Consider the following 13,012-nt stretch of genomic DNA (forward strand, 5'->3'; position numbering starts at 1 on the left):
AGGGAGTGCTGGAGCAGTGGATGCTGAGAGGCATGCAAGGTGTGGGTAGAGGAGGTGGTAGAAGAGTGGAGGAGGAGACAGGGCCCGAGAAGTGGGGAGAGAAGGCCGGGGGATTGGTGAGAAAGATGGCCTGAGGTTTTGGGATGGGTGAGAGGGAGTGGCAGGATTTTGGGAGTATGGGCCAGAAGAGTAGAGAGAGAGAGAGAGAGAGAGAGAGAGAGAGAGAGAGAGAGAGAGGTACGAACAGGTAGGGGCTGAGAAAAGGCCGAAAGTGTGAGGGAGAGTGCCTACAGAAATTGAAAGTAAAGGCCGGAGGGGGGGGGGGGGGGGGGGGGGGGCATGGAGGGAGGTGTGGGGGAAAGAGGTTCGGAGGAAATGGGGAGAGCGTAATGGAGATGCGCAGGGGGAGAGTGGAATGGAGAAGAGGAGGGAGAGTGGGACAGAAGGCTGGGAATAAAGGGGGAAGGTAGATTGGCGGGATGTGTGGGGAGACAAGGCCAATATTTGAGCAGAGAGGTCCGGAGGAGTGAGGTGTTTGGGTGAGGCTGGAGGTGTGTGGTGTAAGAGGGCCGGAGGTTGGGCGGTGACCCACTGGCTGCCCATTGGCTGCCTCTTGAAGCAAGATCATGAGGGACCCCTGCCACCCCAGTAACGGACTGTTCCAGATGCTACGATCAGGCAAACGCCTCCGCTGTCACGCTGCGAAAACGGAGAGGATGAGACGGAGCTTCTTCCCACAGACCATCAGGACTGTCAACTTTTATAACCCCAGAGACTAAATCTTTGTCGACACTAATAGAAACTTATTAACTTTATTTATATGCTGTAACTGTCATTCTTTTTTGTGCACAACCCGCAGGCATTGCCACTTTCATTTCACTGCACATCGTGTATGTGTATGTGACAAATAAATTTGACTTGACTTGACGTAGCCCCGAAGCCAACACTTTCTAACCGCGGCGTTGGCATCACATTCTAACCGCGGCGTTGGTATCACATTCTAACCGCGGCGTTGGCAACACGTTCTAACCGCGATGGTTGGGGAGTGGCGAGCGCAACACAGCGTCGCTCGTTGGGATGCCGATTTCAAGTATTTAGCGCGGAGCCCGTAGCGAATGCTACTTTTGCTACTATGTTAATCCAGCCCTGGGGATCGGCGGCTTCCAGTCTCCACGGCTGGCGAGCCAGCCTTGCTGTCGGGTATGGGTGCAGCACTCAGGAAGGACCTTCTGCTGCGCGGCTCGCAGGGGTCTTGCTGGATAATGAAAGTAATTAAACAGAGCATTGAATCCCTGAATCATCATCTTTAGAGGCAGTAGAGAACACCATTAGCATCGCCAGGCCAGGCCAACCCCAACTTCACCAACCGAGTGCAGCTGCCAGGACCAAAGGCCTTTAAGGCCAGGATAAGACATATTTTTAAGAACTTGAAACCTAAAACGTGCACGATGGTGTCAGAAATGTTTGTGCTGTCTCAGAAGAAATCTATTTTTACACAACAATCTTTGCACTCGTAGTTCTGTATGATTCTAGTTATGTATAGTATGATTTTGCTGGATTGTATGCAAAATTTTAAAAAAACACACCACCTAGGTACATGTGACAATAAAGTACTATTTGAATTATTGTGAACTGTCATCAGCCATTTCAGACTTCGGGAAAAGGGTATGTTGTTCTCAGCGAAAGAAATAAGCGTATACCAATTTAATAATAAGGCTGGTGTCTGAGGAATTAACGCTTTAGTCCATTAGTTGTGCTGCATTTAAATTGATTTTAAACATTTCCTGCTATTCGTTGTACTGGCAATCAGAATATCATCTTTCCATTTGCTCAGAAAAAAAAGAATGAGGATCTTTCTTGCAGCAGCTCTTATTTGCTGAGTTTCCAGGGGCTCTTGGGACTGTGTCATCAGAGCTAACTTAATTATGCATGTAAATTTACCATCAGATTCATGCATTGGCATGAGCACAGTTCAATTTTTATAAAATGATTAAACCACTTTTCAACGCACATCTTTCAGTTCCTGGAGAGAGTTTAACAATTTGTTTGTTGTCTGCATATATTCGATTTGCTCCAGGGATTTGTGTTGCACAAATTAAATGAAAATTTGATACGTCCATCTTCTTAGATTTAATCAAGCCTTTTTCAAAGTAAGCCTGTCAATGTTTATCACGTTTTGGTGTTGCTGTTGGAAAGAACAGCAGAGGCGTCAGCTCGCAAGCTGCCTAGAAACTGTTATCAACCTCAACACAATTTGTATAATTTCACTGCAGTGTTTGGCAAACATAGAAAATAGCATTGCAAACATTAGATAAAGACCCAGCTTGAATGTCAACTGTTCAAATAGATGAGACTTGTTTAGTAGCCATTTAGGTAAGACTGGCTTGGCAATAAGCTTCCTTGTGAGCTTCCCCTGGTCTTTAACTTTGTCCTGTTCCAATCTGCATTGTACAAATGTTGACATTTTGCACTCTTGAAAAATCTGGTACAGTTCTGGAGTCCCTCCTTGATCTTCTACATCACCCATCCTTTCAAAACTTCCACGTCTTTGAATAACCCTTCCAAGTAACTCCTTCCACGGAACAGCATGGCAATGTCAGTTTTAATAGTGTGCCTTTGGACTTATATTGAACATTGTTTAAAGTTTTATTGGCACTAAAGTATGGAATAACTGTCACTGTCACGCAAATTGGAAGAACAGCACCTCATATTTCGCATGGGCAGTTTACAACCCAGTGGTATGATTATTGATTTCTCTAACTTCAAGTAGCACTTGCTTTCCCATTCTCTCTGTCCCTCCCCATCCTAGTTCTCCAATAGTTCTACTGTCCTCCTGATTAAATATTATTGATTGTGTGCCATGTTGTGACCTTCCCCTCAGCTAAAAATGAACTATTCTATATTTCCATCTCATCTGCTTTGATCTGTCTTTTTCACACCTTACCCTTCCATATCTCTAGACCCTCTCCCCTGACTCTCAGTCTGACGAAGGGTCTTGACCCAAAACATCAACCATTCCCTCTCTCCAGAGATGCTGCCTGTCCTTTTTTCTCCAGAGATGCTAAAGATACACTGAGTTTACTCCAGCATTTTTTTGTCTATCTTATGGAATAACTTATCTGGGAAAACTTTCATAATGCATTCCTGTGATATTCTTAATCATCTTGCACAATGGGCATTACAGATAAGTACAATGAAATTATTTCATATTGCCGCCTAGCATCATTATTCAACAATTATGGTGCAGTAAAAGCTTTTTTTCAAGAAGGAAAATATCTGAGGCACTCGTATGGAGAGCCTCATTATTGGAGCAAATGCAAATACAACAGAAATGGAGGAACTAAGACAATGGAATGGAGACGAAACAGGAGGCAGGGTTTGTGGAAGTATGTTGATAGTTGTGAAAGTCTGTGCACTGCAATAAATATGTCACTTGTTTATCCCCTGGAGATGGGGAGATCCAGAATGTTAAGGAAAGAGTCTATGGTCTATGCGATGGTCTATGTAGGTTGAGAGCAAAGTGGCAATTGCAGTAAAAGTAATGAACTTTTCAAGTTCATATAAATGGAGGAAGCAGTATACTGGAGAAAGATTTGAGGGAGGATATCTGAGCAGATCTGAAACAAAGACTGTTCCTCACATCCCACAAAAAGACGTTGTACCTTTGGCGCATGTGAGTACTATACCTTTTGATCTACAGAAAGTAGGTTTTACACCCTTTGATCTGCAGAAAGATATCTGGGGTTAAAAGAAAGAACAAGTTTAGCCAGGCAGATGAGTGGGTAGATAGAAAAGAGCCGGTTGGGCCACTATTCTGGGAAGAAGATAATTGAGATGTAGAGAGATTATGTGTCCATTGTGAAGCTCAGCCAGTTCCCTGGTTGAGCAGGAAACTAAAATCTGTCAGTGCAAGAGGGCATCAGAGATGTGACTGATGTAAGCAGGAAGGAACACATCCATGGATGAATACAAGATAGGAAGAAATAAATATGTTCAGAGGCAAGAAGGGTCTTTGATCTGAAATGTTAATGCTGTTTCTCTTTCATCAGATGTTGTGTGACCTTCTGAATGTTTCCAGAATTTTCTGTTTTTATTTCTTGCATCTGCATTTTTGATTTGCATCGTTTGCATCCTATTTAGAGAATTGAGGGACTCGTTTAGTTCAGCAATTCGTCCAAAAGTCAGGAGCTACAGAAGCGTGGTATTCCATCAGCACTGGAATGTTTGCATAGTTTTTGTGCTCGACTCATTCTGTTGATTTGAGTCCATAATGTTCTCGCTGCGTCTGCCAACAAAGTTTGAAAGAGGCTGAGCAGGGTCTAGTTAGCATCAATGAAAGACATGGACACAAGGAATTGCAGGTGCTGGTTTACAAAAAAAGACACAATATACTGGTGTAACTCAGCAGGTTGGGCAGCATCAATGGAGAGCATGGAGCGGTGACGTTGTGGACGAGGACTCTACTTCAGACTTTAGTCTCAAATATCACTTATCCATGTTCTCCAGAGATGCTGCCTGACCTGCCGAGTTAGTCCACCATTTTGTCTTTTTTTAGCATAAATGAAAGCAGAGCCTTGGGATTCTAGAAATTGTAATAGGATTTCAGAATCTGTAGCTGATATCAAATTGGGACTGTAGCTAAACTAAATACTTCAAATTAATGTTCATAAATTTGTCAGTCAAGTTGCTTTTTAGTGTCATATCCACAAGTATGGTGAAGTACAGGTACAATGAAAAATGCAAGATGGTTGTGTAAGGCACAAAAGAATTTCAATGAAAAACATTCAGTTTTAGAGAAAAGCCCCAGTTCCTTGGTAAATAAGGTTCTCAAATGGATGGAACAGTAAAGGGAGCTAGAGGTGCACATCCATTAACCATTTACCACTAGCTTTTCATCTCCTGACATATGGAATGGTTCAATGGTACTTTAATATATATTCCTTTATTTGTCCCACACTGGGGAAATTTACATGTATACCCAAGGACAGTGAAATGGTTTTTTTTGCATGCACAATCATACCAAGTACAAGAGCATAAGACAGTAGACGACGCGGAGTCAGCGCACAAGAATCGCCACGTTTCTGGTACCATTCTTATACCCGTTTAAAAATATATTAAGAGTTTTATCCTGGCCATAAAGGCCAGTGGCCCTGGCGGCAGCACTGGGCCAGAGTTACAGGGGTTGTCCTGGCTTGGTGATGTGTCGATGTAAAAGACTCAACACTTTTTTATTACTCTTTCCTTCCCATTGTCCAGGCTCTTATGCACTCCTTCCAGCTGAGTCAGTGATTTACTTTGTACATCTTTAAATTTACTGTGTGGTGGATACTCTGTACTGACTACTTGCTCTTTCTATTTTTGTTACGAGATATGGGGTTAGAAATTCTTTGCCTTGCATATCTCTGTACTGCCCAACACAAAGGAAGTTAATTTGAAACTGGATTGCTGGATGTTATCGGGTATGCTGTCAGTGGGCTGTACAGTTTCCATACATGACTTCAGACCTTCATGCATACTTCAGGCTTTACAGCTGAGGCTGTGCAATGCATTTTTAATATCTGACACTCACCCACAACAAAGGTTCAACCATTTAAGAAGATTCAAAATTCTTTGTTACCCAGCCTTACCAGCTTCTTGCTGTCCAAGGCTTTCTAAACTCTTTATACACCCACGACTGTGCAGCCAAATACAAATCCAACTCAATTTACAAATTCGCAAACAACACCACAGTAGTGGGCCGGATATCAAATAATTACGAGACAGGGTACAGGAAAGAGATTGAGAATCTTGTAACCTGGTGCAAAGATGACAACCTTTCCCTCAATGTCAGCAAGACAAAGGGGATTGTGAATGACTTAAAGAAGCGAAGCAGTAAACATACACATTGATGGCGCCAAAGTAGACATGGTTGAAAGCTTCATGTTCCAAGGAGTAAATATCACCAGCATCTTGTCCTGTACCAGCCATATCGAAGCAATGGGCAAGAAAGCACACTAACAACTCTCACTAACTTCTACAGATGCGCGGTAGAAAGCATTTTAACGGGATACAGCACGGTTTAGGAACATGACCACAAGAAATTACCGCGAGCAATCGAGACCATCCAAGACCACAAGAAATTACAGAGGGTTGTGGCAACAAACGAGACCATCATGCAAACCATCTTCCCTCCCGTTGACTTCATCTACACTTCATGTTGCCTCGGCAAGGCCACCAGCATAATCAAGGACGTCTCATCCTCTACTCCCCTCTCCCATCAGGCAAGAGGTACAGAAGTGTAAAAATGCACACCTCCAGATTCAGGGACAGTTTCTTCCGAGCTGTAATCGGGTAACTGAACCATCCTATCACCAACTAGAGAGCGGTCCTGACCTACCATTTACTTCATTGGAGACCCTCGGACTGTCTTTAACAGGAGTTTACTGGATTTTGTTCATTGATCTGCACTGAAAATTGCCTTTTGCATTAGAACTGTCTTCTCATGTAGATGGGGCATCTTGGTCGGACTGGGTAAGTTGAACCCAAGAGCCTGTTTCCGTGCACTATAAATCTATAACTACAAAGAAATAACATTCGAGTGAGAACTAAATAAAAAAATCTACAGTTAAACCTTGGATCAAAAAGAGGCATAGAAGTATTTCAGCAGTTATAGAGACCTATAGTATGGTAACAGGCCCTTTGGCCCAACTTCTCCATGCTTACCAAGATGCTTCATCTACACTGATTCCACCTTCCCGTGTTTGGCAAATATCCGTCTAAACCTCTCCTATCCATGTACCTGTCTATATGTCTTTTACATGTTATATAAGATTTTTTTTCTCGCCGTTTTGGAACCAATAGTGAGAAAATATCTTGGGGAGTAAAAAGCCCTACTTTCTGTTTCTTTACACAAACGTGAACACCAAGCTGATTACAGCAGATGGACGAGATCAATAATTGTCATTTCAATCAATGCTTGCCATATGTCTAATATTTTGTATTAAATTCAGTTTCTGTGGCCAAATCACTTGAAAAGTAAATAAGCTGCACCTATTTGTACAGTGGTAGGTGGAGGTGGGTGAGTCATGCATGCAGCTACTTTTGCAAAGAACAAAACACTCATGGTAGGTTTCCTCAGATCAGGTAGTAGGAGGACATCAGGCTTCAAATTGGTAATTTGAAGGGAGGATTAGTGGGAAGCATGTTTCATGGATTGATAATGGTAGAATTTAATGGATGATTCACACTTTAGTAATTGAGCAAAACGGCTAACATCAGAATGTCAGGGCATTCTGGATAGGTTGGTATCAAAATAGCTTTATTGCATTAATTTAAACAGTTAACACTTGCCTCTCTGGTTTGTAGAATATTTTATGGACAATATTAAAATGCAGCAGGTCTTTAATTTTCTGCACTGCTTTTAGTTTTTAGCTTTTAGAAACACAGCATGGACACAGACCCTTTGGCCCACCGGGTCCACGCTGAGGAGTAATTTTTGCAGAATTAACCTACAAAACTGAATGACTTTAGAACGTGGGCAGAAACCGGAGCACCCGGAGGAATCCCACACGGTCACAGGGAGAACTTGCAAACTTTATACAGACAGCTCCCGTGGTCAGAATCTAATCCGGATCTCTGGCGCTGTAAGGAAGCAAAACTACCGCTGTGCCACCCCAAAAAGATGCAATGCCGACTGAGATCTTTGCATATATTGCTGGCAGTGCTATTTTAACATTTGTGAGATGCCCGTATATATTGTCTGTTTTTGGACGTCCCGCCTGAAAATTGGGTTGCAGGGATAGAGGCCTGAGGCATGCCAGTTGTTGTATGGGACATGGAGACACAAGGGAATACAGATGCTGAAAATGTGAACAAAACACAACGTGCTGGAGGAACTTCATTGAAAGCAAGGTGCCACACGCCTTCTTTACCACCTTGTACACTTGTGTCACCACTTTCTGGGAATTATGTACTTGTACCTCTCTGTCTCACTGCTCCACAACACTGTCACTAGCCCTGTCATTTACTCTGTATGTCCTCCCCTGTTTGAACAATCTTACCAATGCCATCGTAGGTAGATCATGAATTGCAGGTAGATTGGTGAGGATGTGATCAAGTAGGTTTATTCCACATGTTGGTACACTCCCTACCTGTTGCACACTCAGTCCAGATGTTCCCTCGGCCATCTCAGATCTAGCCACTCCAGTTTAATCCTCTCCGCTTGCTGCTTTCAGTTCTCCTTCCAAGCGTTGTTCGATGTGGAGGAGCACTGACTCATCAACTTTCAAAGACATTTGGACAAGTACATGGATAGGATGGGCCTAGAGGAATATGAGCCAAATGTAGGCAGGTGGGACTAGCGTAGATGGGACATATTGGTCGATGTGGGCAAGTTAGGCTGAAGGGCCTGTTTCCACTCTTTCTGACTCTGTAATTGCCAGACGATGATAAATGGTAACCAAGAGGTCTAATGTGTAGGAAGGACATTTGAAGGTTTCCGACCCGAAACATCACCCATCCTTTTTCTCCATAGATGCTGCTTGACCTATTGAGTAATTCCAGCACTGCGCCTATCAACCAAGAGGTTTACATTTGATCTTTGCTTGTTCTCCCTGTACCATATGGATCTCCTCAGGTGCTGAAGTTTTCCCACATCCCAACAACGTACAGTTAAATTGGTGGTTTTAAGTTGTCCCTATGGGTGTGATTGATGGGAATGGGTTTAGATAGGATTCATACAAAGATGTGTGCTCGGTTATTAGCATTTGGTGGGCCAAAGGGCTTCTTTGTATGTTAGATATCGCTTAGTATATCTTTCATAATTCTGCTAGTTCAGTCACTGCTGGTGCTACCGAGCCACTCGGTGACTAACTTTGAGATCCCCCACCGAAAGACCATTTTGCATGTGGCTGTCCACATGGAGGAAAGCAAATTCATCAGTGGCTGGAGGATAGTAGATGTTTATCAAAAGGGTGGTGGGCATTTGGAACAAGATGCCGAGGATGGAAGGTTTATGGAACAAGCTGCAGAGAGTGGTGGGTATATGGAACAAGCTGTCAGGGGAGGTAGTTAAGGCAGGTACTATAACATTTAAAAGACATCTGGACAGGTACATGGAAAGGAAAGGTTTAGAGGGACATGGTGCAAACATGGGCTGCTAGGACTAGTTTAGATGGGGCATCTTGTTTGGCGTGGGCAAGTTGGGCCGAAGGCCCTGTTTCCATGCTGTACGACTCTAACTGTAGGAGGTTTCCCAGCCTATGTTTGACCTGAAGCTTGATCGGGTCTGGAGTCAGTGTTGTGCAATTCAGAAGCTGCTCTTTACCACTTGTACACCATGATGTGTGAAGACTGGAGAGTTTGGTGCCACTACATGTGGTATACATGTGGTAAACTCCCCACTGGTACATGCTCCCAACATGCATGTACTCAGAGGGAACCTGGGCAGCATTGTTCACCACACCTTGGTTCTGAGAACTGAAGTTCTCATCTCTTCCTGTAATCATTCTGGAATGAGGAAGTTATATCAGGTAATTCATAAAAAAGACGCTTTGTGTTAAAATATATATTGTCTCTCTCTTGATTCATGCCCATGGAATTTTCCACATCACTGCACGTGGCGGCATTTTATTTATAAGAATCTAAGAGAGCAGCAAAAAGGTCAGAGTGTTACCAATGTCTGGATGTGGTTAAGTTTGTTCTTAATGTGTGAAAATATCAGATGCAAAATAATCAAACTTTTAAACTCCCAAAATTCCATAATTATGAGATTGGTGTCTTGGAAATTCTTCCAGTGAGGGAAAAAGCTGGGTATTTTAAGCAGTTTGAGCATCTTTATTGTGATTCACAGTTTGCAACCCTGCTGTGCAACCATCATAGGTTTTATAATTAATTAGATTTACCAACAAGGCACAAAGAAAAAAAAAATGTTTACCACATTTTGTGTGCACATTGTGAACATCTGAGGCAAGATGAGATTGTCAACATGCATTACTTCATGCAAGTTGATTGGCTATTCATATTAAACTTTGAATAATAGAAAAAATTTAAAGTACTATGTTTTTCCACATTTTGTTTCACCTCAAGCAATTTTAAATTACCAACCTCTGTTTAATCTTTGTTTCCATTACATTCCTGAGCCTCCATTGTGACCATTATTTGGTCTCAAAAATTGCTCTCCAATTCTAGATATGACCATTATTTTGTATTTAAGAGGTAGCAGCAATAAATATAACCACACAACCTTAACACACATACCTGCTACTTCCTGGTATAAATATTTGGCCCTCCTGCTTTGGCATGCTGAATAACTCTCCCTCTGTTTTGGTCCATTGCCAATGCTTAGCTATATTCTCAGAAGATCTCTCCCTGATGTGACATTTTTCTCATGTTCAATACAATGCATTCAAGGAAGGCGCTGCGGTAGAGTTGCTGTCTTACAGCGCCCGAGACCCAGGTTCAATCCAGAGCTTTGGTGGCGTCTGTGCAGAGTTTGTCCACTTACTCTGTAACCACGTGAGCTTTCTCCTGTCTTCTGGTTTTCTCCCACAATCCAAAGACGTGTAGGTTTGTAGGTTAATTGGCTTCTGTAAAATTGTCCCTAGTCTTTAGGATAGAACTAGTGTATAGTGGAATCACTGATCCTCGCAGTCTCGGTGGGCCGAATGGACTGTTTACAAGCTGTATCTTTAAAACTAAAACTAAGCATCATGCTCTCTGTGCTTTTGGAGGCAGTTTTGTGCTATTATATGTGCTTATTGCCACAAAATATTTGAGACCAACAAATGCTAGAAACTTTATCTCATCAGTTTGGGATGGAGACATAAGGAACTGCAGATGATGGAATCTTGAGTCAAACACAAAGTGATGGAGTAACACAGTGGGTCAGGCAGCACCTGTGGAGGTATTGGGTAGGTGATGTTTCGGGTCGGGACCCTTCAGTCTCAAATTTGGGATGGAATTGTGCAAACCAACACTTACTCCCTCCACCAAATTGATTTACAATTTGTCATTGAAAATCTACATTAAGCTAAATAAAACCATATTTCTTTTAGCGATTGGGAGTAAATTAATGCTGAATTAAAGTACTGTGCAAGATTTCAATTGGGTTCATAGTAATGTGACAAAATATTAATATTTTCAAACACCATTCATTTAATGAGTTATAAATTGTACAACTTCCAGGACAGTTGTGATAACACGTTATTTCTGAACTTTTCCATTATAAATATGAACAAAAAATAAAATTCTACTAATCAATCTAGTTGATAGGAATTCATTTATAAGATTCATTTTATTAACATTTTTGTTTTCTATTTCAGTAACAAAGGTGGCTGAAGTTTACAAGTATTTTTGGCCGAGGATCAATGCTTAAGAACTGGAAGACCTGAAGTCCATTTATGTCGCTTTAAAACTTTCTACATAGGTCATACGACTAAAGCTGTATGATCTCAAAGACTAAGGTTTAGTATCAATCCAAGATGAGTTGTCTTTGGAAGTCCTGCAGTTAATCATGTTTCTTGGGAAGACTGGACAGATTTCCACCTTGAGTCAACTTGAGATCCAATATATTCACTTCATTGTTTCCTGAATCTCTCTGCGAGTGATTTTGTCTAAAACTCGTCATCGCTGGCAGCATCAGTAGACCTGAGAGCACAACAAACATTGCTGCTACAGAAGCATGTCCAAAAGCACTGAGGTTGTTAACCTGTCATTCCTGTTGGACAATGAAAAGGACGTGATCCTAGACGTTTTACGCCGAGATGAATTATTGAGAAAAGCTGAAGAGAAGAGAATAAGGTCAGTAATATGAGTGGCTGGGATTAGGCATTGGTGCATTTAAAAATATATATTTAAAAAATGTACAAAATTTGAACATTTACACAAAATGCTTCGGCACTTGGTACATTTCATTGCTCACAGAAGAACGAGCTGGAAGGGCTTGTTCTTTTGTAGCTTTATGTACTGCTTTAAAATATGAAATCAAGATGAGAAGGAAATGGCATTAAAGAAGCATTTCCACAGCTGCATTTGAAAGGTGAGACGATTTATGCCGCATATATTCATCTTTCGGTGATCAATTCAAAATCAAGAGAGGCAAGGTGAGAAAGATGTGGACCATTCAGTCATTTGTTCCTTCTCTGCCGTTCAAATTTTCAGAGAGATTCCAATTGCGCAAAAATATAAATTAATTAGAAAATATTATTCGTGCCAAGATCTCAACTGTAGTTATTGCTTAATATGGCATTAGAAAAATCAGCAATAAGAATATTGCATTCACAAAATAAGATGAAAATTTGGGTCAAATTAATGATTATTTGTAAAAAAAAAGGCACAAAGTGCTGGAGTAACTCAGTAGGTCAGGCAGTGGGTCTGAAGATGGATAGGTGACATTTCAGGATGGGATCCTTCTTTGCACTGATGAGGGGTCCTGACCCGAAACGTTCATCCAGCACTTTGTGTCTTTTTTTTTGGTAAACCAGCAACTGCAGTTCCTTGTTTCTAGTGATTATTGTTGTTTGTCTCGGTGAAATCTGTAATTGTACATACTATTGTGGATCATAGCACCACATCTGTATTTACGCAGTTAAGCGTGTATTGCAAATGCCAGAAATTGGTTTAAAATTAATTGCAGCGAACGCTTAGGATTCAATATCGAAACAAGATGAGCTGTCTTTGGAAATCCTGCAGTTAATCATGTTTTATAAGTTCATAAGTCATAGGAGCAGAATTAGGCCATTCAACCCATCGAGTCTATTCCACCATTCAATCATGGCTGATCTATTTTCCCCTCTCAACCCTCCCCTGCCTTGCCACATAACCTTTGACACCCTTACTAATCAATAATTTATCAATTGCCGCTTTAAAAATACTCAATGACTTGGCCTCATTCGCCATCTGTGGCAATGAATTCTGCAGATTCACCAACCTCTGACGAAAAAAAACTCCTTCTCATCTCCTTTCTAAAGGTACGACCTTTTATTCTGATGCTGTGCCCTCTGGTCCTAGACTTTCCCACTAGGGGAAACATTCT

At 41.7% G+C, this 13,012-nt stretch overlaps 1 protein-coding gene across 4 annotated transcripts in view; it reads left to right on the forward strand.

Annotated features, from left to right (window-relative positions):
* Positions 1 to 13,012, forward strand: part of sytl5 (synaptotagmin-like 5) — a 134,743-nt gene that overhangs the window by 60,763 nt on the left and 60,968 nt on the right. For all 4 annotated transcript variants that reach the window (XM_078409170.1, XM_078409174.1, XM_078409172.1 and 1 more), the window contains exon 2: positions 11,301 to 11,778. In XM_078409170.1, the coding sequence (XP_078265296.1) occupies positions 11,660 to 11,778 (119 nt within the window). In that variant the 5' untranslated portion in view covers positions 11,301 to 11,659. The remainder of the gene's footprint in view (positions 1 to 11,300; positions 11,779 to 13,012) is intronic.

This window comes from Rhinoraja longicauda, chromosome 12, assembly GCF_053455715.1.
Source record: "Rhinoraja longicauda isolate Sanriku21f chromosome 12, sRhiLon1.1, whole genome shotgun sequence".
NCBI lineage: Eukaryota > Metazoa > Chordata > Chondrichthyes > Rajiformes > Arhynchobatidae > Rhinoraja > Rhinoraja longicauda.